Here is a 26,623-nt window from a genome sequence, read left to right on the forward strand (position 1 = left end):
TGTGAGTTATACGTACAGAGCCACTGAGGATGATGCAGTGCCAGAGCAGGGCAGGACCTCACTGCTTTTGGGGCTTCTGGGGTAGGACTCTCAGCTCCTGAAAGGTGCACTGGGCAGGCAGCAGCTCTTTAGCACACAGGAGGAGATGCTTCTGGCAGATAAAAGCAGAGGATGTTTTGCTTGTGTTAGATGTTGAGTAGTGTGTAGGAAAGGAGCACAAGTAGATCTTTGCAGATTTCTGAGCAGTGGGCAGGGCAGGGAATGCCCTGCAGCTGCAGGGGCCTGTGCCACCCCTGTGTGGACACCTAGAGCTCTGTGTGCCCTTCTACCCCTGTGCAGTCACCCCTGGCTGAGTGGGCACAGGGGCAGAGAGTATTTCATAGGCTGAAAGCTCCTGCAGAAAGAATCATGGAATGGTTTGGGTTGGAAAGGACCTTAAGATCATCCAGTTCCAACCCCTGCCACGGGCAGGGACCCCTTCCACTGGAGCAGCTTGCTCCAAGCCCCTGTGTCCAACCTGGCCTTGAGCACTGCCAGGGATGGGGCAGCCACAGCTTCTCTGGGCACCCTGTGCCAGCGCCTCAGCACCCTCACAGGGGAGAGCTTCTGCCTTAGATCTAACCTGAATTTACCCTGTTTCAGTTTGAACCCCTCACCCCTTGTCCAATCAGTACAGTCCCTAATGAAGAGTTCCTCTCCTGCATTCATGTAGCCCTCTTCAGACACTTGAAAGCTGCTCTGAGGTCTCCTCATAGCTTCTCTTTTCCAGGCTGAACTACGCTAGTGTTCTCAGCCTGTCTTTATATGGGAGGTGCTTCAGCCCCTGATTATCCCCATGGCCAACATAGGAAAAAGGGTTTTCTTTGCTCATGCTGATTGTGAAAGGCCAGGGGGGGGATGCCAGGTGTAATGCATTCATAGTACTTCTTACAGGAGTGCCTGGAGGCAGGCAGAGATTGCAGGGATGTGGTTTCGGTCCAGGAGTCTCCTGTATGGGATTGGGTTCTTGCCTTGCCCTGCTTCTGGCAGGGCACCCAGAAGCCAGAATGCCCCTAAGGTTGTAGACTGGGTTTCATGGCCAGATGGTGACACCTCTTAGGAAGCAGGTCTGTGTGCTTGGCTGCCTAGGTAGCCTGGGTTGAAGGGAGCAGCATGGAGAGAGGCTGGGGATGGAGGGGCTGCTCCCCAACTTTCCAGCCATAAAAAACACTGTTGTGCCAGTGTAGTGCTTCTCAAGTGACATTTGGCTTTCTGCCACTAAGCACTGCATCTGCCTGCCATGTCCTTTGCTGCCCCATCCGGGCCCATTGCCTGTGGTGTGGTTCCCTGGGCATCACAGTGGCGCTGGGTGCCTGGCACCCTCCCTGCTGTGGCAGGGGAGCTGCTGCCAGCTGTAAATGCTGTGAGGCAGGAAGGGAGTGCCCAGTACTGCAGTGTTTCATCAAAGCAAAAGGCCATGAAATGACCTCAAAAAAGCTCTGCTCCAGAGCACTCATCTTCCCAGAGAGAGGGCAGCCAGCACTGGAGCAGGGTAGGGAAACTGCACTGAGATGCACCATGAAGACCAGGCAGATTTGTTTCTATTGCATCAAAATAAAACTCATTTTGATCAAGAGCTATTAATGAAGCTGCTAATTTGTGCCTGCTCTGCCAGGTGCTACAAGAGGCAGATGCTGGAGGCTGCTGCAGCACATGCTGTGTCTGGCTGCCAGGGACACCCATGGCTTCCCTGCCAGCCTCAGCCCATGTAGGTGGGTTGGTTCCTCACCAAAGTGCTGCTTCTCTCCCCAGGCCATGCTGGGGCAGGAGCAGTCACTGCTGTGCAAACCTCTTATATTTCCTTTGCCCCATCTCCTGCTCTGTGGGGACTGGTGCCCTTCACTGCCAGCTCTGTGTGTGCTCAACTGGACAAGGCACCCAGCACCCTGCTTGGAGTGCGGCTTGGCACAGACAACCCCAGAGGTGTTTCTAGTCTCAGAGGGGAAGTCAAGAGCTGGTGGCAGCCTGCAGCACGAGGCACCAGCTGGCACAGCCCTGGCCCCACTCTGGCTTCACTCTGCTGTGGCAGCCAGCTCTGCAGGACCCGAGAGGTGTTGGGACCCTCACCTTGGAGGGGATCAGACAGAGAAGACAGAGCTGCACCTTCCTGCCCGGGCCCCAGCAAGCTGGTGAGCGCTGGGGTGAGCTGCAGCGTGGCAATGCCTCCCTGGGATGCTTATTGGGCTTCAGTGGGGTGCTGGCATGGAGCAGGAGGGCATGGCAGGACTGGGCTCTCACACACTCCTGGGTCCTCCTGGACCGGGACATGGCCATGCAGAGACACAGCAAAGGGACGCTGTCAGGGACACAGCCAGTTGGTGACACCAGCTGCCTGTGCTTCTGCAGACAGGGGTGAGCAGTGGCAGAGCCCAGTCTGGTGAGTCCCTCTGGGAAGTGATGCTGCTGGCAGGGAGTGATAGCTGTTGCTGGGACAGCATCTCCTGAGAGACTGGAAACCACCATCCTGGCCCGTTGGCACATGGGTGACGCTGCAAAGCAAGCAAGCCCATGGCCAGTCTCCAGCCTGTGGGCTGGTTACAGCTTTCTAGGGCAGCAGGAGGTGACAAACAGAGCTTGTGACTTCCCTTTGTCCCAGTGCATGGGACTGTACACCAGGTACTTGGCAGAGCAAGGACTGTGAGTACAGACAAGAGCTATGGGCATGGTGGCTGGGAGCCAGGAGCCTCCAGACACTTCTGCTGGAGGAAGGTGCATGCTTTCCCCTGCAGGGTGACACGGCCTTGGTTGCACGGGGAGTTTCATGTAGGCACTCCATGATTCAGGGGGCCAGGGGCAGCCTCACAGCCACCATCCTGCTGTGCCAGCAGCTTTCAGGGACCGCCTGAGACAGTCCCTCATGGCAAGCTAATGTCAGGGTCTGACAAGGGCGCAGACAGCACCCAGGGTGCCAGAGGGGGATGGCCCAAAAGCAGGGACCCCAGGGTGCACCCCAAGCCTGGCTGCCTTTCACGGCCCCGGAGGCTCCACTTCCTCACCGCCCTTTGTATTCCCAGCACAAGCGCCATTGACATGGGGTTGGAGTGTAGCCACGCATTCCTCCGCCTGGGCCAGGGCCTTTGTGGCCCCGTTTTCCAGGGCGAAAGTCCACTCCCTCTGTGTTCCCGGTGGCAGAAAGGCCCTCTTTGTGCATCTGGCAGCGTGCTTCTGCAGGGCTGGATTGGCACCGAGCAGCCCCAGCTGGGCAGGAAGCAGCAGGGAGGGGGTGAGGGGGACCCTGACAAAGCAGTAGGGTGGGACATGCAGGGTTAATTGTCCCCAAGCAGGCATTAACTCCTGCTGCTGCCAGCCTGCAGCCACGCTGCTCCATGAGGCCACCTTGGGCTGGAGGATGCTCTGAGTGGGGCAGCACATGCCCTCGGGGCTCAGGACACCCTGGGGGGCCTGGACCTGTCCAGGGAGCTGCTCAGTGGGGCCAGGCTGTGATGTAGCCATGGCCCCACTCCTCCCCACAGCAGAGGGGTGCCAGGCCATCCCCTGCAGTGGGAGCACAGCAGCCCTTGGTTGCTGCCAGGAGAACCTGCTGCATGCCCAGTCATCACCCTGGCACTCAGTGGCCTGAGCTGACCCTCTGTGTGAGCCTGCCTCAGAAGACAGCACAGCCCGGGTCAGGGCCAGGTATGGGCTGGAGAGCTGGCTCCTTGCAGGGGTCCAAGGAGCCCTGTCCATGCTGCGTCCCACACTGCAGCGCTGGGGTGTTGGAACAGCACTGTGAGCTTCCTCTGCCCCTTGCCTGTCTTTCAGGTCTCTTCCAGAGAGCCATCATCCAGAGCGGCTCCGCACTCTCCAGCTGGGCAGTGAACTACCAGCCCGTGAAGTACACCAGCATGCTGGCTGACAAGGTGGGTTGCAACGTACTGGACACAGTGGACATGGTGGACTGCCTGCGGCAGAAGAGTGCCAAGGAGCTGGTGGAGCAAGACATCCAGCCAGCTCGCTACCACGTGGCCTTTGGGCCTGTCATTGATGGGGATGTGATCCCAGATGACCCAGAGATCCTGATGGAGCAGGGCGAGTTCCTCAACTATGATATCATGCTGGGGGTCAACCAAGGGGAGGGCCTGAAGTTCGTGGAGGGTGTGGTGGACCCTGAGGACGGTGTCTCAGGCAGTGACTTTGACTATTCAGTCTCCAACTTTGTAGACAACTTGTATGGCTACCCTGAGGGCAAGGACACCTTGCGGGAGACCATCAAGTTCATGTACACAGACTGGGCCGACAGGGACAACCCTGAGACACGTCGCAAGACTCTGGTGGCCCTCTTCACTGACCACCAGTGGGTAGAGCCATCGGTGGTGACGGCCGACCTGCACGCTCGCTATGGCTCCCCCACCTACTTCTACGCCTTCTACCACCACTGCCAGAGCCTGATGAAGCCTGCATGGTCTGACGCAGCCCACGGGGATGAGGTGCCTTACGTGTTCGGGATCCCCATGATTGGCCCCACAGATCTCTTTCCCTGCAACTTCTCCAAGAATGACATCATGCTCAGCGCTGTGGTGATGACCTACTGGACCAACTTTGCCAAGACAGGGTGAGTGGGGATGGGTGCTGCGCCTGGGGGAGCTGCACCCCTTGGAGCTGTTCGGGGGGGGGGGCCTGGGGGGTGTCCTGCCTGGTGTGGAACACTGAAGCCCCTGTGCCCAGAGGTTTGTGTGCTTCACCTCCAGTGAGGTCAGGGCACAGAGAAAAGCTGAGCACAGGCTAGCCCCTGGAACAGGACCCCACCAAGCGCAGGGGTGGGGAGATTGGTTGGCCATTTGTCCTCGTGCATAAGACTTGATGGGGATTGGAGTGCTGCCCAGCTACACAGGAGCTTTCACCAGCCCCCACTTTGCCACCACTGGCAAAGGTCCCCCCAGCTTCCATTTCTGTGTCTGGCTCTCCTTTCTCATCTCTGGTTTTCCCAGTGCTAGCTTTGTTTTGCCTGTGTTTTGCAGGGACCCCAACAAGCCCGTCCCCCAGGACACCAAGTTCATCCACACCAAGGCCAATCGGTTTGAGGAGGTGGCCTGGTCCAAGTACAACCCCCGTGACCAGCTGTACCTGCACATCGGGCTGAAGCCACGGGTACGTGACCACTACCGGGCCACCAAGGTGGCTTTCTGGAAGCACCTCGTCCCCCACCTCTACAACCTGCACGATATGTTCCACTACACCTCCACCACCACCAAAGTGCCGCCCCCTGACACCACGCAGAACTCCCACATCACCCGCCGCCCCAATGGCAAGATCTGGACCACCAAGCGCCCTGCCATCTCACCTGCCTACAACAGCGACAACGGGAAGGAGAAGTGGAGCCCAGAGCAAGAGGCAGGCACCCTGCTCGAGAGCCCCCGGGACTACTCCACGGAGCTGAGCGTCACCATCGCCGTGGGCGCCTCCCTTCTCTTCCTCAACGTGCTGGCCTTTGCCGCCCTCTACTACCGCAAGGACAAGCGCCGGCAGGACACACACCGGCAGCCCAGCCCCCAGCGTGGTGCTGCCAACGACATGGTCCATGCGCCGGACGAGGAGATGCCGTCCCTGCAGGTGAGCCAGGGCCACCACGAGTGCGAGGCTGTGCCGCCTCACGATGCCCTGCGCCTGGCTGCTCTGCCCGACTACACCCTCACCCTGCGCCGCTCTCCAGATGACATCCCGCTCATGACCCCCAACACCATCACTATGATCCCCAACTCGCTGGTGGGGCTGCAGACCCTGCACCCCTACAACACCTTCACCGCCGGCTTCAACAGCACGGGGCTCCCGCACTCACACTCCACCACGCGGGTATAGCCGCCCGCCACCCGCGCACACGCATGCACGCACGCACATGCACGCACAGACACTGGCAGAGGGACTGCTGGGGCCAGCGGAGCTCCCCGGGCAGAGAGGCAGTGCCGTGGATGGTGCGGCTCTGCAGCCGGAGACCTGCGGGGTCCCAGCGCGGCCGGGGCCGCTCCCCCGCAGCGCTTTCTTTCGTTCCTATCTAACTCTCGAGAAGTGCTTTGACTCTCCCTGCTCCCCCACGGGTCGCCTGGGGGTGCTGCTGGGATGCAGGGGGGGACACAGAGCAGCCCCTGCGCCCATGCCCTGGCACAGGCAGACAGGAGGGGACCCCGCTGGCTGCAGCCACGGGGCTCCGTGCGCCAGGGCTGTGCCTCCCCCAGGGCGATCGCATCTCCAGTGCTCTGCCTGCTGAGCACCTCTGGATGGATGAGGAGCGAGGAGTGGGGCTGGGCATCCCCTCAACTGGTGCACAGCATCCTTGGGCAGCTTGGCATCCCCAGTGCCCTGGAATCCGCTCCTTCCCTGTGTTGGGAAGCGGCCGTGGGCCATGGTGCTACAGGCAGAGGGAGCAGGCAGGGCCCAGAGACCTGGCCTCGTGCTGGGTGCGGGCGCTGGGGCCAGTGCCGGGGCTGGGGACCCTGGGCGCAGAGCCCCGGGCTGGAGACTTGGCGCATCCACCCCTCTTTGCGCTGCAGAGAATCTCTTTTGTGTCAGTTGTTTCTCTTTGCAGAGACGTTTTTTAAGCAGATCTTTAGTTCTTTACACAACTAACGGAGTCGCCGCGTTTTGTCCTTTGTAAAGATTTTAAAACCAAGTGTTCTTGATACGAAATAAAAAGCCAGTTGGAAGCCAGCTTGTGCACACGGTGCTGGCGCCCCACGGCCCCTGCGGGCACCAGGCAGGGTGCTGCCTCCTGCCCTCTTTTGTATTTTTGATATTCTCCCTCCTCTGTTGCCCATGCCCACGTGTTTCAGCCAAACAGCCAACCCCATGGGCCGGACTCCCTGCTGCCACCACAGCCCCTGCCAGCCACCACCCCGCAGGGGCACTGACTGCCGTGAGCACCATCTGCCTGCACTCCGAAAGCCAGGGCAGACCCTCAGCACCATGTCCCAGTGGTCCCCCGCGTACCCTGCTCCCTTGGGAGCATCCCAGATCTCTTCACCACTGCCCACAGGCAGCTGTGCCCTCCCTGCCCGCCAGTGGTTTGCAGCTTGGGGCAGGGTGTGCAGCACTGGGGGCACTGGCAGGGTTAGGGTGAAGCTGCTCACCTACAGCTACTCTGCTGCCCGCCTTGCTTCTGCTTGGGCCTTCCCCCCATCGTGGGGTGACCCCAGCTCTGGCATCAGGGGCATGCAGCTGGCATAGAGCAGGGCTGCCTGAGTGGGCAACCGGGGGTGAAGGGGCTGGGACACCCGCGGGGCTGGTGGTGGCCTCGGAACCGCAGGCAGCTGCAGGTGGCAGGGCTCAAGGTTTTGGTGCATCTGGGTGTGGGAGCCCACAGGGGCAGCCCAGTCGCAGCTTCCCCCATGGTGGGCACTGGCCCCCAGGGCAGGGCCTGGGGAGGCATGAGGAAGGATTGGGTCCTGTGGGGACACCATAACTTGTCCCTGTGCAGTCGGTCCGGCTGGCAGACGCTGCCAGAGCTGGCAGCCGTGACGCACCGGTGCCGGCTGGCCCTACAACCTGGGGCCAGCACATCCCGGCCCTGCGCCCTCGCACAGCCCCGGGCAGGGCTGAGGATCCTCATTGGAGAATGTATTTATACCCTGTCACCCGCGCAAAGTAACAGATTCCAAATAAAACAGAAGTGATATTTTTAATAGTAGTGTGTCTTAGCGTCTTCTTGGAGCGTGCAGGGGCTGGGGGGGCCATGCCTGTGCCTGCTGCCAGGGGGTCTGGGCAGTCCCCATGTCTGTGGCACCCCCACTGCGGGTACAGCCGGAGGGCCCTGGGATCACCCCAGCACAGCACGCATGCAAACCAGCACTGGGGGACCCACGTGCTGCAGGGTGGGGGGTCCCCGCATGCCACCAGCCCTGCTGCCCCACCACCACGTGGGATCTCATCTTCCCCTACCCCCCCATTTTTCCCAACCCAGCTCCCTTCCCCCTGCTTGCCAAACAGAAAAGCTGCTGGTTTCATTTCTTTTTAATGTAATTTCAGCTGGAGTTGCCATGGAAACCAGGCATGGGGCCTGAATTGCCAGCAGGCAGCATGCAGGCAGCAGAGCCAGGGCTGAGCCCCAAGCCAGAGGGGCAGGGGGCAGGCGGCAGGCAAGGGACAGTGGGGGACTGCATGGAGGGATCTGCCCTGCTGTCCCAGGAGCCCATTGCAGCTACAATGCCACTGGCACATGTCACCCCACCCAGCACCGTGATCCAGCCCCTGTGCCAGATCCCCCAGTGCTGCCCAATGCAGGGGTCCTGCAGCCCCTGCCAGCCTGGTCCCTGTGCTCTGGAACAGCAGCACGTGGCCAGCAGCATGGACATGCCCTGGGAGCACCAGCCAGGGATGGTGGTGGACCCCTCACCATGGGGCATATGGAGAGGGTGGGGAAGGTACCAGTGTCAGGCCGGGTGACATGCCATGCTGTGCTGTGCCACCAAGGGCAGGGACACTGGGGGGCAGTAGCCACAGAGCCGAGCTGTGATAGGGCTCTGATGCCCAGCGTTTGGGGCTGCCTTCCCCTGGTCTTTTCCATGCCAACAGACATAACTGCTCCCTGCAGGCTCAGCTCTGGGCAAAGGAGAGCTGCTCATCTGAATCCAGACCTGCAGCCCCTTCCAGTGCTGCCCCAACTGCTGGCTGCTCTGGTCCAAACCACCTGGCAGCCCCACGGCTGCCATCCCAGTGCCCTCCATTGCAGCCACCAAGTGCCCCTGCCTGATGACCAGCTGGGAGAGAAACCAAGGTGAAAACCTCACATCACGCCACAGGGTCAGGTTTCCATAGAAATGCTGATGCTCTGCAGCGCAGCTCCAACAACAGCCCCCTTGCCTTGTTGCAAGCAGCAGCGCCAGCCCAGCCTGGTGGCCAGCGGCCCATCCAGGTGATGTTGGCATTGCCAGCTGCCTACACTGTGGTGCCTAGCACCCTTCTGAAGGGCCCCACAACAGGGGTTTGCCCTGCCATTCTGGCCTCATCCTTGCAGAGCCCTCGCTTCCTGCTGTGCCTATGTCCCAGCATGGCCACCCCGGCTAGAACCCCAAAGGTAATCTGGTGACAGATGACACGTTGCTATTACACTACTGTCTTTGCAAAACTCCTGAGTTTGCCATCTGTCCAGGGTGTCCTTGACCATTAACAGCGTTCTTTGGAGACCTGACAAAGCCCAGGGGACATCGTGTCCCAGAGGGAACACGCCGTTAACATCTCCATGATGATTGTGGGACATCCTCAGCTTCACAGGACATCGCCCAGAGCTGCCTCATCCATGGTAGTGTTCAAGGCCAAGTTGGAAGGGGCTTGGAGCAACCTACTTTAGTGGAAGGTGCCCGTGCTCATGGCAGCGGTTTGAACCGGATGAGCTTTAAGGTCCCTTCCAACCGAAACCATTCTATAGTTCTATGATCTTCAAGGCTGCTGTCAAAGAGAAACGTGAGGAAACTGTACCACAAAGGCCTCCCTGGCATGGGGAGGGGATGAGTGAACTGTACCTGGCTCCTTCCTGCTCCAGGAGCCGCAGCCCGCAGGAGGGCAGGGATGTTGCTCTGCACAGCAGCATCACTGGGACAGTGGTCCCTGATGCACCCAGGACAGCAGACCTACTGTTGGCAGGACAAGCTGTTACAGCATGCGCTGCAACCCACTCTGCCCCATGCTGCAGTGGCACAACGGATTTCTGTGCTCACCTGCTGCCAATGCCCTTCCCAAGTAGAGGTAAAACTCAAACCAGGGGGTTTGTCTCTGAGGACAGCAGTGTTGATCCAGGGACTCCTGTCCTGCCACCAGCTCAAGCCTGGATGCCTGGTGGCCCTACACCATCCACACCCATACACACACGCACCAGCCACCATCCACAGCCATCCAGGCTGAGCCATGCTTGGGGCAGGACAGCAGGAGCAAGGGAGCTCTGAGAGCCAGCTCTGCAGCACCCGTTGCCTCTTTGCAGCGGGGATGCTTCAGCAGTGGTTGGAGCTGGGTTTCCTCGCAGGCTGCTGGGCTCTGAGGTCTCTCCCTAGCAAGGTGCCAGTAGCCGCATCACTCTGGTCCCACCATCCAGATGTTGGCTCAGCCCTGCCCATCTCATCAGCTTGTCTGCACGTGACGCACCCACATCCTCGAGCTCTTCACTTGCAACTTCAGAACTTCAGATACCCTATTAACTTCGTAACTAACGTCATTAACAAAGAGCCCGTTACTGGTCCCTATGGGCACAGGTGGGGCAGTTTTCCGCTCACTGGAGGCAGCTTCAGCTCCAGGCTTCGTACAGCCTGCCCTTGACCGGTGGTTTTTGCACAACCGCTTTGCTAACTGGTGCCAGTGCCGGAGACCGGGCCCGGAGGTCAGCGGCCGCCCCGGGCAGGGGAGGGTACTACCCGCTTCCGCCCATCTCCGGCGCTTCTGGTCCTCCCATAACCTCCCGCTGAGGACAGCGGGGGGGGGGGGGGGAGGGGGGGCAGCAGTGGGGGGCGGCAGCAGCAGTGGGGGGTCAGCAGCAGTGGGGGGCAGCAGCAGCAGGGGGGGGGGCAGCAGTGGGGGGCAGCAGTGGGGGGGCAGCAGCAGTGGGGGGCAGCAGCAGCAGTGGGGGGGGCAGCAGTGGGGGGCAGCAGCAGTGGGGGGGCAGCAGCAGGGGGGGCAGCAGCAGCAGCGGGGGGCAGCAGCAGTGGGGGGTCAGCAGCAGTGGGGGCAGCAGCAGCAGTGGGGGGCAGCAGTGGGGGGCAGCAGCAGTGGGGGGTCAGCAGCAGTGGGGGGCAGCAGCAGCAGCGGGGGGCAGCAGCAGTGGGGGGTCAGCAGCAGTGGGGAGCAGCAGCAGTGGGGGAGCAGTGGGGGGCAGCAGCAGTGGGGGGTCAGCAGCACTGGGGGGCAGCAGTGGGGGGCAGCAGTGGGGGGCAGCAGCAGCAGTGGGGGTCAGCAGCAGTGGGGGGCAGCAGCAGCAGTGGGGGGTCAGCAGCACTGGGGGGCAGCAGCAGCAGTGGGGGCAGCAGTGGGGGGCAGCAGCAGCAGTGGGGGAACAGGCAGCAGAGCGGACAGCAGCAGTGGGCAGCAGTGGGGGTCAGCAGCAGTGGGGGGCAGCAGCAGCAGTGGGGGGTCAGCAGAACTGGGGGGCAGCAGCAGCAGTGGGGGGCAGCAGCAGTGGGGGGTCAGCAGCAGTGGGGGGCAGCAGCAGTGGGGGGCAGCAGCAGTGGGGGGCAGCAGTGGGGGGCAGCAGCAGCAGTGGGGGGCAGCAGCAGTGGGGGGCAGCAGCAGTGGGGGGTCAGCAGCAGTGGGGGGCAGCAGCAGCAGTGGGGGGCAGCAGTGGGGGGCAGCAGCAGCAGTGGGGGTCAGCAGCAGTGGGGGGCAGCAGCAGCAGTGGGGGGTCAGCAGAACTGGGGGGCAGCAGCAGCAGTGGGGGGCAGCAGCAGTGGGGGGTCAGCAGCAGTGGGGGGCAGCAGCAGCAGTGGGGGGCAGCAGTGGGGGGCAGCAGCAGCAGTGGGGGGCAGCACTGGGGGGCAGCAGCAGTGGGGGGCAGCAGCAGCAGTGGGGGGCAGCAGTGGGGGGCAGCAGCAGCTCCCTCCTGCCGCTGACCCTGACTCGGGGTTTTCTCCCTTTTCCAGGATGCTTTCAGGCCCGCTCCCACGCGCTGAGCCCCCTCGGGCACGCGCGGCCCCGACGTCCGCTCGGCCCGGCCCCGCAGCGCCCCCTACCGCCACGGGGGGGCGCAAATGGCGACCACGGCCCCTCCAGCCTCGCTGTCCCCAGACCCCTCAGCCTGACCCCCAGCACCCTGAGGGCTCCCCTCCAGCCTGACTCCTGCACCAGCCCCGCCAAATCCCCCAGTGCCCACCAGTCTGACCGCCCACCAGGCGCCCCCAATGCCCCCTCCCCTCGCTGGCCCCTCTAGCCCCTTGCCCATACTGTCCCCTCTGCCTTCTCCCAGCCACTTCCCAGGCGCATCCCTTCCCTCGCACGCCGGTCCCGCAGCACGTCCCGAGCCCCGGGATCGCGGTCCAGGGCGGTGCCGGCGCCTGCAGCCGCTCCCCCCAGGCGCTGCTGACTCACCCGGGGATATATCGCGGGCCGAGATTGCGGCCCCGGCCGGCCCCACCCGCCCCGCATCCGCCCGGCCACCCCCGGCCCCCTTGTCCCCCACACCCGCCACGCTGCGGAGGGACCTCCCCTCGCCCCCACCGCCCCACGGTGCCACCCCGCGGTTCTCATGCGGGGGGTCTGTGCGGGGAGCTCCGTGCCGGGGGTTCCGTGCGGGATCCCCACTGCCCACCTCGGGGCAGGGTCGCCGCGTCCCGGCGCCTCGCAGGGTGCTGGGCGGCGGGACCTTGGAGCGGGCCGTTAGCCCGGTTAATCGTTGACCGGCTGTTTGCCTTCTCCCCGCGGCGCTTTCACACATGAAATCTGGGTGTTGGTGGCTCCCCGGTGAGCAGGCGGCAGCGGATCGAGGTGCTCCGGCTGCAGAGCGGGCCCCGCCGTGGGGCATGTGCGGAGTCCGCGGGGCACGTGGCAGGGAGGACACGTACAGCGGGGGTAGCGGCGGGGGGGCCCCGATCTTGAGAGGCCCCCGCGCAGGGGCTGTGCCGTGGGGTGCTTCGGCTGAGCCCGGCCGGACACAGCGGCGGTGTTTACTTGGCAGGGAGCAGGTCCTGGAAGGAGCGAGGCTGTTTGGGAGGGGGGTGACGCGCCGCGGGGCAGTATAAAGTCCAGGGTGCTGCGTGGAGGCTGAGGCCACTGCGCTCCCGAGAGCTTTGCCTGTCCTGGCGCTGAGGTGAGAGCCTGGGGGGCACAGCACCGCTGCGGCGCTGGCCACACGCCTCCTGGGGGGGGGGGGGGGGCAGTGGGGGATCCAGGGGGGGGCCTCAAAGGGCTTGGCCGTGCTCCGGGGAGGATAGAGCCAGGGGTGCTGGGGCTCTGGTGAGCATAGAGCAAGGAGCGAAGCTTGGCTGGGGCACCTACTGCTCCACCAGAGGGGCTTGGCTCGCCACTGTTCCTGCAGCTGCAGGCACTCTCAGCCTGGGATAAGGGGTGAAGGTACCACTGGGGTGGCATTGTTGCCCCACCAATCTGCAGGTCTCCAGCTGGTAGATTTTACTAGACGTGCTGCTCCTCAGTTGAAGCTGGGACAAAACCTGAGGGACGTGTCACAGAGGGGAGACTGAGCTGAGCTCTTAGGCAGAAGCTCTTCCCTGTGAGGGTGCTGAGGCGCTGGCACAGGGTGCCCAGAGAAGCTGTGGCTGCCCCATCCCTGGCAGTGCTCAAGGCCAGGTTGGACACAGGGGCTTGGAGCAAGCTGCTCCAGTGGAAGAGGTCCCTGCCTGTGGCAGGGGTTGGAGCTGGAGGAGCTTTAAGGTCTCTTCCAACCCAAACCAGTCTGTTTCATTCTAAGAGGGCCTGACCCAGCCTGGAAGATCAGAGAGCTCTGGAGGAGACTCCAGAAGCCATGCGGGGGGTCGCTGGAACAGCTGGACATGGCATCGCTCTATTGCAGCCTGAACATGCCTGGTCCAGGCAGTTCCAGCACCCTCACAGCTGTCACTGCTGACACCAGTCCCCTGGCAGCAGAGCCTCAAGAACAAGGGGGACCCACAGGGGCTGTACCCAGCTCACTCAGCCCCACAGGTCCCCACAGACTGCTAAGCACCATGCTGGGGAGCAGCCAGACCCCAGCTCCATTCATGACGCCCCGTGCCATCCCTGCAGGGTGGGCATGCAGAAGGGTGTCCATCTGGCCCGCAGGTGCCTGATGGGCAGAGCGATGAGCACCCCGTAGCCAGTGGTCAGGGGGGACCGTGGCCGGTGCAGGGCTGGGGGGGGAGCGAGTGCGGGGCTGTGTGGAGGGAATGCAGCACACAGGCGCTTTGTTTGGGCAGGGTGGGCGGAAGTCAGGGTGTTGGATCTGAATGCTAAAGTGTGTTGTTCTGGGGCTGATAAAGGCCTCATTGTATGTAAATAGTTTATAAAGCAGCATATGACTTCCAGTGCAGGGCAGTGGCGGACAGGGACGAGGGCAGGCGGAGCAGAGCTCTCCGGTGGGAGACATGAGACCTTAGAGGGGCCACTGGGGGCAGCTCGCGAGGACCCTTTCTCAGCGGCAGGTATGGGCTGCCGGGACCCTCCACACCAGGGGTGGCCGGGGACAGGTCCCAGCCTCGTGCTGAGGGTGGGAGCAGCTCCTGAGGCTGCTCGGTGCTGGTGGGTGGTCCCAACAGGGTGGTGGGGTGTGTGCTTGGGATGTGGGGTCACCCCATGCCCCCCCCGGCAGGACAGCACTAGGAGGGTGGTAATGTATGGCTTTGCAACTGCCAGCTTGAGGCTCCTTGGCCCCACTGCTTCAGGGAATGGGGAGATGAGAGCAGGGAGGTGCTGGTGCAGAGGAGCCTGTGCAGGTCTTTGGGTCCATCGCTAGCAGAAAGCTCAGTGCTGCGTGTGGACTGGGCATCCCCGCAAAGGTGTGGGAGCTTCACCTCCATCCTCTGTGGCAGCCGTGGGTTAAGATCCCTATGGCAGTGTGGGGAGGCAGGGCGGGAGCAGCTGGCACCAACCCGTGTCCTGCCTGCCCTGAGCCGCATCAGCAGTGGGAGCCACGCTGTGGTCTGTCCATCTTGCTGCCCACCTCCCAGGGCTGCAGCAGTGCCCTGCTCCCTGCTGGAGCTGTGCCACTAGGGCTGGGACAGCCAGGGGCCCTTCCCACTCCTAACACTTGCTGTTTACTCCTGCAGACGTGAGGAACGATGAACTGGGCTGGCCTGTACACAGTGCTGAGCGGGGTGAACCGCCACTCCACTGCCATCGGGCGCATCTGGCTCTCTGTCATCTTCATCTTCCGGATAATGGTGCTCGTGGTGGCAGCAGAGAGCGTGTGGGGGGATGAGAAGTCCGCCTTCACCTGCAACACCCAGCAGCCTGGCTGCAACAGTGTCTGCTATGACCACTTCTTCCCTATCTCCCATATCCGTCTGTGGGCCCTGCAGCTCATCCTTGTCACCACGCCAGCCCTTCTTGTGGCCATGCACGTGGCCTACCAGCAGCATCAGGAAAAGAAGCTGCTGGTGCTGACCGGGCATGCAGATCCCAAGCACATGGAGGAGGTGAAGAAGCACAAGATGCGCATATCGGGTTCTCTGTGGTGGACATATGTCTGCAGCGTGGTCTTCAGGCTGCTCTTCGAGGCTGTGTTTATGTACATCTTCTACATGCTCTACCCGGGCTATCAGATGATGCGGCTGGTCAAGTGCGAGGCTTACCCCTGCCCCAACACCGTGGACTGCTTCATCTCCCGGCCCACAGAGAAGACCATCTTCACCGTCTTCATGCTGGTCACCTCCAGTATCTGCATTGTCCTCAACATGGCGGAGCTGGTCTACCTGGTGGTGAGGGCCTGTGCCCGCCGAGGCCAGCACGACTCCAACCCGTCAGGGAAGGGCTCCTTCTATGGGCACAAGCTCTCCTCCGAGTACAAGCAGAACGAGATCAACCAGCTGCTGACGGAGCAGGATGGCTCCCTCAAGGACATGCTGCGGCGCAACCCCGGCCTACAGGAGAAGGGCGATCGCTGCTCTGCCTGCTAGGGCTAGCACCGTGCTAGCCCCAGCCCTCGCCCCTGCCCCAAAGCTGCCCCATGGCCCTGTGCTGTCCCTGCCCCTGAGGAACAGCATCCCTCAGGTGCCAGTCTGGCCCTTCTGGATGTCCAGGAGGGCATCTGGGGCCATTAAATCTCATTTCTCAGGCACTGCCTCCCTCCTTTCTGCTCTGCATGGGACATGCCAGGGGCTTGGGTGCCAGTGTAGGGTGCCTGCCCCTGCACCCTAGCCTAGATGGGTGCCCCAGGGGCTGTGGGTGCTGCAGTGCCCAGGTCGGGTCACGGCCATGATGCCCTGGCAGCTGTCATGAAGGAGCAAGTGACCCCTGGGTGGCACCGAGCAGTGTCCAAGGGCTCACGCTCCCCCAGCACCAGCCCCTGCAGCCCCGAATATATTTAGAAAAGTGCCCAGACCAAAAATAGAGGTAAAATATTTCTGCAGTGGCTGTTTCCTCTGCCAGTCACTGTGAGAGCCACCAATGCGGCACACAGCTGCCTCATGGCCGTAACCCCGCACCTATCAAGAGACAGGCAGAGCTAGGCCGACCCATCCGCATCTCACCGAGGAGCCAGGGACCAGCCGGGAAGGGGCCTTGCAGCACCCACAGCACCTTGCCGAGGGGAGCCGACAGCGCAGGAGCAGAGGGCTCTGCTCCACGTGCTGGCCAACGGTGAGGGGTCCCCTTGCCGCATTGCCCCCACGGTGCTCCCAGCTCGGCTGGGCTGCTTTCTGCCGGAGGTCTTTGCTCCTGCTGCCCTCTCCACGACAGGTTAGCAGGTCCCATGGGATGTAGGCTGAGGACAGCCCAGGGGCGGCCTTGGGTCAGGTCCCTGCACATCTGCCTGGCCAGCGAACGGGGTGGTGGCTCGGTGGGTTGCGGGGTGGTCACGGCTGGAGGGCGGCTGTCTTGCAGGGCACAGCGGCACGTGCCATGGGGGACTGGAGCCTGCTGGGGCGGCTGCTGGAGAATGCCCAGGAGCACTCCACGGTGGTGGGGAAGGTCTGGCTCACTGTCCTCTTCGTCTTCCGCATCCTGGTGCTTGGGGCAGCCGCTGAGCGTGTCTGGGGTGATGAGCTCTCTGGCTTCTCCTGCGACACACAGCAGCCCGGATGCCAGAACGCCTGTTATGACAGCACCTTCCCCATCTCCCACCTCCACTTCTGGGTCCTGCAGATCATCTTCGTCTCCACCCCCAGCCTCGTGTACCTGGGCCACATACTGCACCTGGTGCACCTTGAGCAGAAGGCGCAGCAGCAAGCGGTGGCACGGGCCATCAGCAGGGCCCGGCGGCAGCGCTCAAGGCAACTCCGGCTCCCTGCCAGGGACACGTGGGGACGGGTCTGCATGCGGGGAGCCATCCTGAGGACATACGTCTGCAATGTTGTCTTCAAGGCTCTCTTGGAGGTCGGCTTCATTGTGGGCCAGTACGCCTTGTACGGGTTCCAGCTGAAGCCCCTCTACACCTGCAGCCGCTGGCCCTGCCCCAACACCGTCAACTGCTACGTCTCCCGGCCCACCGAGAAGACCATCTTCATCCTCTTCATGCTGGCAGTGGCCTGCGTGTCCTTGCTGCTCAACATGGTGGAGATCTACCATCTGGGTTTCACCAAGTGCTGCAAGGGGCCAGGCCCCAAGTCCTGCATCCTGCCCAGTCCTGGTGGTCCTGCAGGACCCTGCAGCTCCCATGTCACCCTGCCCGGCAGCAGCAGCCCCACAGCACCCAGCAGAACCCCCCCCAGCCTAGCACCCCTGAAGAAGGCGGGTGCATGGCTAGGGGTGGCCAGTGGGTCCCCCAGGAAGGTGCGAGGGGCAGACTTGGCAGTGTGAACAGGGCCTGGTAGGATGCTCTGGGATGGGCAGTGCATGGGTGGTGGCTCTGTCTCTGGGCCTTGCCAGGCTTGTGGCATGAACCCCACAGCCAGCATGAGAGGGGCTGCGTGAACATGGCTCAGCCACAGCCTGTGCTCCTGGGAGCAGGGCTGGGCTGGGGCCTGTCAACCCAGGGGGAGCAAATAAAACACCTACTGCATGTCACTCGCCTCTTGCTCTGCCCACCGCCACCACAGCATCGCTCTCCAGCTGGTCCATCCCAGGGACAGGCTGCATGACCATGGCAGGGCCACTGCAGCCCTATGGGCAAGGGCTGGTACACACAGGTACAGGGTCAGGAGCCATCCCAGCACACCCTAGCAGCCAGCATGCCAGTGGCCAGAAAAGGTAGGAAGTGCAGGCAGGGCTGGCCAGAAGCAAGGTGCACAGCAGCCGTGGGCCACTAGCCCCGCTCTCCTGAAGTGCCCACCCTGTCTGGCGAGGGAAGCAGGGGCTGCCGAAAGCTTTCTGCATCTTTATTTGAAATGAATGGTTTCCAGAGACACAGGGTTAGTCCTACTGCCCTGGCATCACTACAACAAGACTGGTGAGTGGCTCACTCTCCACATGGAAACAGAGAACAGACGGCCCCAGGCCAGGGACCAGAACAATATATACAGGCTCAATAGGAGACTCATGTACAGCTGAAGAAAACCGACCAAAACACAAAGAGGGGCAGGAGGCAGCAGCACAGCCAGGGCCAGGCTCGGGCACCCTGCTGCTGTGGGAGGGAGGGCGCAGGCCAGGCAGCGCTCCTTGCTTCTGCCAGCAGTTGCCTGAGCCCCCAGAGGCAGCAGAGGGACCCACAGATGGCACCTTGCACCCGGGAAGGGAGGTTAGGCCAGGACAGGGGACAGTGGGAAAAGGGGAGCAGTGATGGCACAGACCCGTCTCCATCAGTTTTCCACCAACTCAGAAAACATTAACAAAACTGAGGCAGGTGGCCCAGTGGTGTACACAGGAGGTGTCCCCTCAGTGAGGCTAGGGCTCTGTCCTCATGTTCCAGCACAGGAACCTCTCCCACCCCTGGGCACAAGCCCTTTCTCTGATACAGCAGCTCTCAGGATGCCAGGGGTCCTTCCCAACTGGCTCAAAAACACCATCCTGCTGCAGCAGCAGAGCTACCCTTCCTGCGGCAGCACCTGAAGCCTCCGCAGCGGAGGTGAAAGGAAGCGGGGAACTAAAAACCTCAGGGCCACTGGTCCCAGACAACGCTCTTCAATATTGTGCAGTTCACGGGGAGTAGTGTCAGGGCTCTGGGTAGGGGAGGACAAGGCTTGGCAAGGGAACCTGCCCCACAGGCTCTGCCCCCCTGTGCTGTGGGGGCTGGCCCTGGGGAAGACGCTCACCCAGCAGCCAGGAGAGGGGGCAGGACTGAGCGTGGGGGCCACGTACAGATGAGAGGCCTGTGATGAGCAGGATGGGATGTCCAAGTCCAGTAATGACGAAGGGACAGCACTGCTGCAGCACCATTCCCTCCCACGCTGCACAGTCCCCAGCCTGTAGCAGGGGGCAGAGACACGAGGCATCCAGGGCTGGGGCATAGCCAGCCTGGCAGCACCTCACTCTTAGTCCATGTCATCCTCCAGACCGCTGAGACGACTGTGCTCCTCATAGATCTCCCTCACGACCAAGATGCGGTTCAGCATGCTCTCCAGCATGCTCCGGTCCATGGGGATGACCGAGTACCAGAGTGGGGACTCTGCGATGCAGGACCGTTCGGGCTGCAGGTAGAAGACATCGTTGCGGGTCCGCAGACTCTCGGGACTGTAGAGAGAGAGTGAGGTCAGCCCTGGGAAAGCCTGGCCTGCCCTCAAGGCTATCAAGGTGGGGGGCTCAAGGCTTGTCACAGCCTCTCATCCTTTGGCAAGATGAGGACACAAACTGAGGCTACAGCTCCTCGCTCAGGACCAAAGCCCCTAAGCAGCCAAGCTCACACTACAGTACTCATACTGCGCACTCCTGCCTGGCTGGAGAGAGGAAAGTAGTGGAAGGGGGCAGAGAGAAGCATTCTCTCAACCATGGTCTATACAAGCAGTGCAGACACTGGACGAGGCTTCACACTCAAGTACAAATGTTTTGGGAGCGGCAGCCACTCCACAGGGTCCCACCAAAACTGAGGTAGCCTTAAAATGGCACATGCCATTTTTTTCCAGAGAAAGCCTCACCATTTGGAGAGGTAAAACTCATAGAACTTGACTGGGCATCGAAGCGGATTCATCCTGTTCTCCCGCTGCTCCAGCATCGGTACCTCCTCTTCACGTTTCCGCTTTCCAGAGCTACCATCTGCAGAGGGGGAGAGAGAGCACGACTGTGGCTGGGACCTGACAGGGGAGGCAGGGATTGGGGCAGAGATGCTCTGTCAGACCCTACCTCGGCCTTTCTTCTGCTTGGCAGGAGCATAGTAGCGGATGCTCACCACCTTTGACATGCCACGTGCCGTGGTGCACTTGCGGGACTGGCGCACCACGTTGGTGAAGGACAGCTGCATGTGCTCCTCCGCTGTCTGCAGCCCGAAGAACTTGGTGTTGAAGAACATGAGGGTGTTGAGGAGCACAAAGGGTGAGTAAACACCCAGCTGCTTGCACTCCCAGAGGTGCTCCTCCTCAACACGTGAGAAAACTGTGTCTGTAACACACAGAAGAAGAAGCAGGTCACATCAACAGTGCCTTTGTGGCAATCCCTTCATCCTGCCAAGGCAAGCTAACTGCAAAAGACTGATGCTTCACAACACCCCCTTTTCCAAGAAGTTACTTCTCCAGAGCCATCAGCAGAGCTAGATGCTGGCTCCAGCCAGCCACAAGCTACCTCAGAGCACAGCCAAACTACAGGCCAGAACCCAAATCAATCTAACCACTCATTCCTCTAGATGGCCATAAATGTCTTCCAGGCCAGTGCTCCATCACACTCAGCGCAAGATGAATAAAAAGCAGCAGGCAGGACAGACATTGCCAGCTCCTGCTTAGATACACAGGTCTGTAGCCAAACGCCTCTGTCCAGGACAACCAATATGCAGAGTCTAGACCTGTGAACTAATCACTGCCAAAACGGAACAGGGAAGGCAGCACAGATTACAGCATCATGAAAAGCCTCTGCCAAAGCTCTAAGTTAGTTTGCTCACAAGGCAGCAGCACAGCAACCCTGGTCAACATGTAGTACAGCGTGCAGGGCTCACTCATGTGTTGGGAACACAAATACATGTGCCCACATGCCTCCAGGCTTGGTATCCTCTTTGCCAAATGGTAGAGACATCGCTATAAAGTATTGTAAAGATTCAAACTGTCCCAGGATGCAAAGCAGCCATGCTCTGCTCCCAGCTACCCTGACTCTGGGCACAAGAAGCTACTGAAGGATAAACAAGGCCAGCTCTAATGTCACTATGGGTCAGTATGACCCCAGGACACAGTGAGACTGTGCTGTCTATACCAAGGAAGAGGGTTGAGGCTGAGGGAGCACAATTAGACTGGAGAGACCCAAGGCTAGAAGCAAAAACTGGGTACATGTGGTGACTGAAGGTACTCTGGAGACACATACTATTTGGTAAGATCGTGGGTTGCCAGCCACTCAGGGACTTGTTCAGCTCCTGCACGAAGGTCAGGTAGTAAAGGTCTGTAAATATATTCACCATACGATTGTTCTCGAGCAGGTACTAGAAAGGACAGAACACACAGTCAAGAGAGACACGGTAGCACCTGGAATGCCACCCCATGCCAGAGAGCCCAGAGCCCGCACAAAGAGCACCCGTCTTTGTAAAACCAGAGCTGCAGGGCAGAGTCCTAAAACCAGCTGCTTCTGAGAGCTGTGAGGAAAACCCTGGGCTATGACACGGCAGCCTTGGTGCTGAAGAAGTGACTAAGTTTGGGGAGATCTCCCAGCCCTCCTCAGGGATGTGCGACGCTGGGGAATAGCTGCCATCCTGCTGCTGGGCTTGGGAACAAAGAGTGAATGAGGCGGGCTGCTGCCCTGGGACAAGGCACTGAAGGAGAGTTCAGTGAGCCTCTCTTGGTCCCCAGAAGGCAGAATAATGGGTACAAGGCACCCCATACTAGATCTGACCCCCAGGTCTGGCTGTGGAGGACTTGAGGCAGCAAGCCCTCCCTCACCTGCTGAATGCCAAGGCAGAGGTAATAGATGCTGTCTGGTTCGTAGCGCTCCCCATTGGGCCGTGTTATCTCCTTAACAAACTGGGCCAGGCCGTAGTTGAGCTCAGCTGCTGTGCAGGCCAAGATATCTTCCTTGATCCTCATGGGTTTGGCTGAGGAGACAAGCACGGCAGCCTCAGGCAACAGCCTGCAACGGCAGGAGCACCTCAGCACCCCAGGACCCAGCTCCTGGGAGGTTTCTGCCACTCATTCCCACCCAGCCAGGGCACTTACGGCCAAAGCGTAGCTGCTCTCCCTTGCTCGTCTCTCCTCCCGCATACTTGGCTTGCACCCAGGACTTCCAGGCGTTCACACCGTACGAGTAGTTCAACACTGTGCAGCTGGGCTGGCTGCTCATTGAGTCCCGGGAACAGCTTTCAGAGAGCACCAGGCGCTTCTGGCCCTGCACAGAGGTGTACTGTAAGACTGGGCACCTACCCAGGACAGATGCAGGAGTGCTGGCCACCCCTCAGACCTGCTGCCAGCTCCCTCCCCACTGTACCTGTGCACATGCCAGCAAGCATCCTTGCCAACAAGGCCCATTAGTTATGAGGACCACAGGCAGGAAAGAGGCCAGTTCTCACATGACCTGTGGCATTCAAAGCTCCTCTGAAGTGACAGGCAAGCATTTTCATTCCAGACATGCCCCGAAAGGAGAGGGCACAACCTCCCCAGCACACCAAAGCCTCTGGCACACTTCACCTCGTACACAGAATAATAGAATAGTTAGAGTTGGAAAGGACCTTAAGATCATCCAGTTCCAACCCCCTGCCACGGGCAGGGATGCCTCACACTAGACCATGTCACCCAAGAATCTGTCCAACCTGGCCTTGAACACTGCCAGGGATGGAGCATCCCACAGAGCAGCTCCTACTCCAAGCTGAAAGAGCATTAAACAGGCCATATCCACTGAAAACTCACCTTTCGGACAGCACGAGGCAGATCTTGCTCTGTAGACACATCATCTGGTCCCACCAGTCCACAGTCAAATAGGAAGTCCACACTGGGGTTGATGTCTAGAGGGTCTGAAAGTAAGCACAGGCAGAAGGGCTCAGCTGAGACTTCTCAGCCTGTCCCCTGCACTCGCTGGTTCTTACAGCAAGATGAAGAGGGAACATGCAGGCCAACACTTCACACCCTCCACCTCTGTCTGGCATGAACTTTTAGCCACATCCCAACAGAGGAAATAGAGCTCTGTCAGATGCTGCTAAGCTTTCTTAGACTAACCAGAGCCCCACAGTCTTCCTTCTGACAGCTTTTTTTGTTTGTTCATATTTTAAACCTGAGGAACATTCCTCATGCTCTTGTGCCAGGCCAGCATGGCACAGGCACCCCAATTCCCTGTCTTTTGCTGCTAGCATGCCTCAGCACTGCTGTGCTCCTGCAAGTCCCTGCCTCGTCTTCCATGCTCTGCCTGCTAATGGACACACAGCAATTCTGCTGCCTCACAGGATGTCATGTCCTGTCCAGGTCTCTCTCTTGCCTTGCTGGATCCTCTGAAATCATCATCCACAAGCATACCAGTGCCGCTACTCTGGTCTTAGTGCTGTTAGAACAGCTTCTCATTCCCCCTTCTCTGCAGACCTATGATTGCAACAGGTCACTTAGCCTAGGCACACTCCTTCAGAAGTGCTGATCTCCTCAACCCTGCTGCAAGCAGTCATCTGTAAGAACTCTCAATTCCTGGCCTCAATCCTGCTCAGTCAGAGGGGATAGGGAGGCAAGTTCACACAGCTCTTAATGCTGTGGTGCATTGGTCAATGCAATGGTCAGCCAGGGGCAGTGGGAGGACCCTGCTGCAGCATGAGCAGCTCTGCATACCTGCTTCACCCAGCACTTACTCTTAGGGAAGTCAGCCTCCAGGTCCTGGCCTGGCTCATCGAGAACATTTGCCATCTTGACAGCCATAGCCAACACATCGTCCCGTGCTGGTCCAAACAGATCACAGTCCTCCAGGAGACCCTCTGCACTTTGGTTACTCACCAAGTCTGCAATGCAAAAGCAGATCAAAAACCCAACTTTCAAGAAAGTCTTTTGTCTGTTTTGCCTGTGACAGCTGGGAAATGAAGTCAGGCTCCCAGCAGCAGAGCAGGTCCATGACATCTGCACTGCCCAGCTTTCCCTGGACAGCAAGGCATCTGACGTTCTTCCTTGCCACAGCCCTAGTTACTGGTGCTTGAGGAATGGAGGCCCCAGTAAAAAGACCTGTGAGGTCAGGACTGATGGTCTTCCGCCTGTGAAGCTGCTTCAGGCAACACCCTGAACAGCCACCTGAATAAACAGTGCTGCACATGTGCCACAAGACTGGCGTCCCCAAAAGGGACAGTGGCAGACACCACTCCCTGCTGCAGCTTTTCCCTCCTGGTACCTCCTCAGCAGAAGCTGAGGACCTGCTCTTTCCCATTGCCTTTTCAAAGGCTTTGGAAAGCTTTGGGAGAGCTGCAGTCCAGGCAGATTATCTAGCTCCAAGAGCTGGCAAACCCCACATCATCCCAGCTGTTGGGCCAGACCAAACCATGGCAGAAACCTACCACACAGGTCCGAGGAGGCCTTGTCCAGTTCCTCAGCCTCTGCAATCATTTCAGCCATGGCCAGGATGTCAGCCTCAAGGGGATTGGAGGGGATCTTCACCTTCAGCTCCTCAATAGTCTCCACAATCTTATCTGTGCTCTCCAGCGTGGTGGGCAGGAACATTGGCACAGGTACCTGTCAACAGCAGCACACCAGGCAGAAAACTGACACTCAGCCAACTACTGCAAAAGCAGAGACAGGAGAAGAGGACGGACACAGAAGCAAGGCAGGATCAAGGCAGCAAGGGAACACGAGCAGGTGGAGTGTGTCGCTTACCGGGACAGGCATGGAGAAAGGCACAGGTACTTTCTGGCAGTACATATGCATCGGCACAGGCACGAAGATCGGGACAGGGATTGGCAACACAATCACCTGGGGCTTCCAGTCAGCCTCTGATGAGAGCAAAAGTACATCAGTGAGCTTGCTTCCACCAGCTCCTCCACCCAGCCCTGCTGTCCACTGCCATACCCCAGCCATCCAGCACCAAGCCCTTCTAGTCACCAGCTTTTATGACTCATGGGCAGAGCTGGACCAGCAGCAAGCCAAACAGCCCTGCAACAAGAGAAGCTTGGCAGAGGTGCAAGCCCTGCTCTTATGTGGCCCTACTGAGAGTTACCTCGCATATCATAGAATCCCAGACTGGTCTGTGTTGGAAGGAACCTTAAAGCTCCTCCAGCTCCAACCCCTGCCACGGGCAGGGACCCCTTCCACTGGAGCAGCTTGCTCCAAGCCCCTGTGTCCAACCTGGCCTTGAGCACTGCCAGGGATGGGGCAGCCACAGCTTCTCTGGGCACCCTGTGCCAGCGCCTCAGCACCCTCACAGGGAAGAGCTTCTGCCTAAGGGCTCATCTCAGTCTCCCCTGGGGCAGGTTAAAGCCATTCCCCCTTGTCCTACCACTATTTGCTCTTATAAAAGAGATTCTGGAGACCACACACACATGCCTAACAGGAGCTACACAGTGGAACCTGCTCAGCAGATAGGCCCTCAGGCAAGCTGACAATCTCCAGAGGAAGAGCTGTCCCACCAGAGGTGGGATCATGCTGCAGTGCTCTCTGTGTCTCTCATTTTGCTGCTGATGGAAACGGGCTCCCTACCTCCCACCCTGCTGCGTGTGCCCTGCAGCGTCCTGAGACTCTTCAGCATGGTGCCAACAACCCAGCCACTCCACACAGCATTCCAAGCTGAATTCACATTTACTCTGGAGCAGGGACGTGGCACTGGCCTTTTCAAAAAGCTCCTGTAATCATGTCATTATGTCTTGTTCTCCTACCTGTTTGACATCCTTTGGACTTCATTTCTATCTTGCAGGAAACGCCCCGGTTCTGCATCAGTGGCTTACACATGGCAGCTTTGTTTTTCCGAGGGGTGGTTGGAAGCACAGGGGCAGGGGGTGGCGGTACAGCTGGAGACATCTGGGCTGAGGAGGCCTTCACTGAGAGCTGAGGAAACGCAGAAAGCAGGAGGTTGGCGTCCACCTGGGCAGCACCACCTCTTCCCCACCACAGGTACAGCTGGAAGGACTCCCCAAAGCAACCTCCTGGGGTCTGGCAATGCCCTACACACACAGACCTGGAAAAGGACACTGCCAAGCTGCTACTACAGCGAGCCTGTACTGCACCTCTGCAGCTGCCAGCAGGGAGCCTGGCACTGGTGGGACAGTGACTGTCCCCAGGCACAGGGGAGCACAGTGGCAGGCTGACTGGGAACCTATCATCAATTCCCAGGGAATGGTTATTCTACCTCCTTGCAGGAGATACACTGATGATGTCCTCCCCAGCAGCTCTTACCAGCTCCCACTACTCAGCCATCTTAGAATGCGCTGGTGGCAGAATGAAATCTCCCTGAGCAATGGCAGATCTGCCCTCTCTTTGGGCACAGCCACTTTGTGCTATTTTGCAACCTCCTACCTCCAATGTGCCTTACCGTGTTAGTTTCTGCCTTCTGTAGGGAAGGAGCAGGTGGCTTTGGCTCTGAAGTCTGACCTGTAAGAGAAAGCAACAGCTCTAAATTCAAGAGCTCCTGGGCCAACAGGTCCCAGTGCTGGGACTGAAGGTGGCAGCAGCCAGAGCACAGGGACAAGTTCCCCAGAAACTGCCCCTGGCCGCTCCAGGAACAGTTAATGTTTCCACAATTTCTAGTCCTAGCAGCTCAGAAGACACTACACCTACAAAATTAAATTATTCCCATGTCATTTTGTGCTCCCTTACAGTCCACCCAATCCCCATCACAGCAGGCCAGGAGAAATCCCAGCCCCTTGTAGAGAGAATCCAGGGCTCTACTCCCAGCTCTGCCTATTGGCTTGCTGTACCGAGCCATGGCCCCTCCCTGTGCCTCCATCTCCCTAATACAAAGATCTTGGCAAAGTGCTTCGAGATCCCTAGGAAGAAGGTGACAGACCTAGCAGTAGCACTATGAGACAGCCCAGAAAGCAAAGACAGTTTTGCCCCAGCCCAAGGGATGCAATGGATTTCCCCTA

The 26,623-nt window shown here is 60.0% G+C and overlaps 4 protein-coding genes across 14 annotated transcripts in view; 3 read left to right on the plus strand and 1 right to left on the minus strand.

Moving 5' to 3' along the window:
• NLGN3 (neuroligin 3) overlaps window positions 1-6,681 on the plus strand; it is a 41,111-nt gene extending 34,430 nt beyond the window's left edge. For all 6 annotated transcript variants that reach the window (XM_061353341.1, XM_061353344.1, XM_061353345.1 and 3 more), the window contains 2 exons: window positions 3,802-4,591; window positions 4,998-6,681. In XM_061353341.1, the coding sequence (XP_061209325.1) occupies window positions 3,802-4,591; window positions 4,998-5,835 (1,628 nt within the window). In that variant the 3' untranslated portion in view covers window positions 5,836-6,681. The remainder of the gene's footprint in view (window positions 1-3,801; window positions 4,592-4,997) is intronic.
• Window positions 6,682-12,551: 5,870 nt separating this feature from the next.
• Window positions 12,552-15,712, plus strand: GJB1 (gap junction protein beta 1). Of its 2 annotated transcripts, XM_061353309.1 has the most exons (3): window positions 12,553-12,751; window positions 13,963-14,078; window positions 14,703-15,712. In XM_061353309.1, the coding sequence occupies exon 3, from the start codon at window positions 14,715-14,717 to the stop codon at window positions 15,549-15,551; it is 837 nt and encodes a 278-aa protein (XP_061209293.1). In that variant the 5' UTR covers window positions 12,553-12,751; window positions 13,963-14,078; window positions 14,703-14,714; the 3' UTR covers window positions 15,552-15,712. The 2 variants fall into 2 exon arrangements, with proteins under 2 accessions (XP_061209294.1, XP_061209293.1); XM_061353310.1 differs by lacking the exon at window positions 13,963-14,078 and having other exon boundaries at window positions 12,552-12,751.
• Window positions 15,713-15,847: 135 nt separating this feature from the next.
• On the plus strand, window positions 15,848-17,598 carry LOC133212194 (gap junction alpha-3 protein-like). The gene has a single exon (XM_061353308.1). The coding sequence runs from the start codon at window positions 16,495-16,497 to the stop codon at window positions 17,389-17,391; it is 897 nt and encodes a 298-aa protein (XP_061209292.1). The 5' UTR covers window positions 15,848-16,494; the 3' UTR covers window positions 17,392-17,598.
• Window positions 17,599-17,893: 295 nt separating this feature from the next.
• The window catches only part of ZMYM3 (zinc finger MYM-type containing 3), a 33,559-nt gene continuing 24,829 nt past the window's right edge, over window positions 17,894-26,623 (minus strand). For 4 of the 5 annotated variants that reach the window (XM_061353302.1, XM_061353305.1, XM_061353303.1 and 1 more), the window contains 12 exons: window positions 26,071-26,129; window positions 25,418-25,586; window positions 24,423-24,538; window positions 24,107-24,281; window positions 23,417-23,563; window positions 22,497-22,600; window positions 21,810-21,978; window positions 21,537-21,688; window positions 20,968-21,082; window positions 19,807-20,061; window positions 19,602-19,719; window positions 17,894-19,200 (listed from right to left, as the gene is read on the minus strand). In XM_061353302.1, coding sequence (XP_061209286.1) covers window positions 19,002-19,200; window positions 19,602-19,719; window positions 19,807-20,061; window positions 20,968-21,082; window positions 21,537-21,688; window positions 21,810-21,978; window positions 22,497-22,600; window positions 23,417-23,563; window positions 24,107-24,281; window positions 24,423-24,538; window positions 25,418-25,586; window positions 26,071-26,129 — 1,778 coding nt within the window. In that variant the 3' untranslated portion in view covers window positions 17,894-19,001. Of the gene's footprint in view, window positions 19,201-19,601; window positions 19,720-19,806; window positions 20,062-20,967; window positions 21,083-21,536; window positions 21,724-21,809; window positions 21,979-22,496; window positions 22,601-23,416; window positions 23,564-24,106; window positions 24,282-24,422; window positions 24,539-25,417; window positions 25,587-26,070; window positions 26,130-26,623 lie in introns of those variants that run through there. The other variant, XM_061353307.1, reaches the window with a different exon arrangement.

The sequence above is a fragment of the Neopsephotus bourkii genome, unplaced genomic scaffold, assembly GCF_033783945.1.
Source record: "Neopsephotus bourkii isolate Nb327-2 ecotype Australia unplaced genomic scaffold, CSIRO-AGI_Nbou_v1 NB_668, whole genome shotgun sequence".
Lineage (NCBI taxonomy): Eukaryota > Metazoa > Chordata > Aves > Psittaciformes > Psittacidae > Neopsephotus > Neopsephotus bourkii.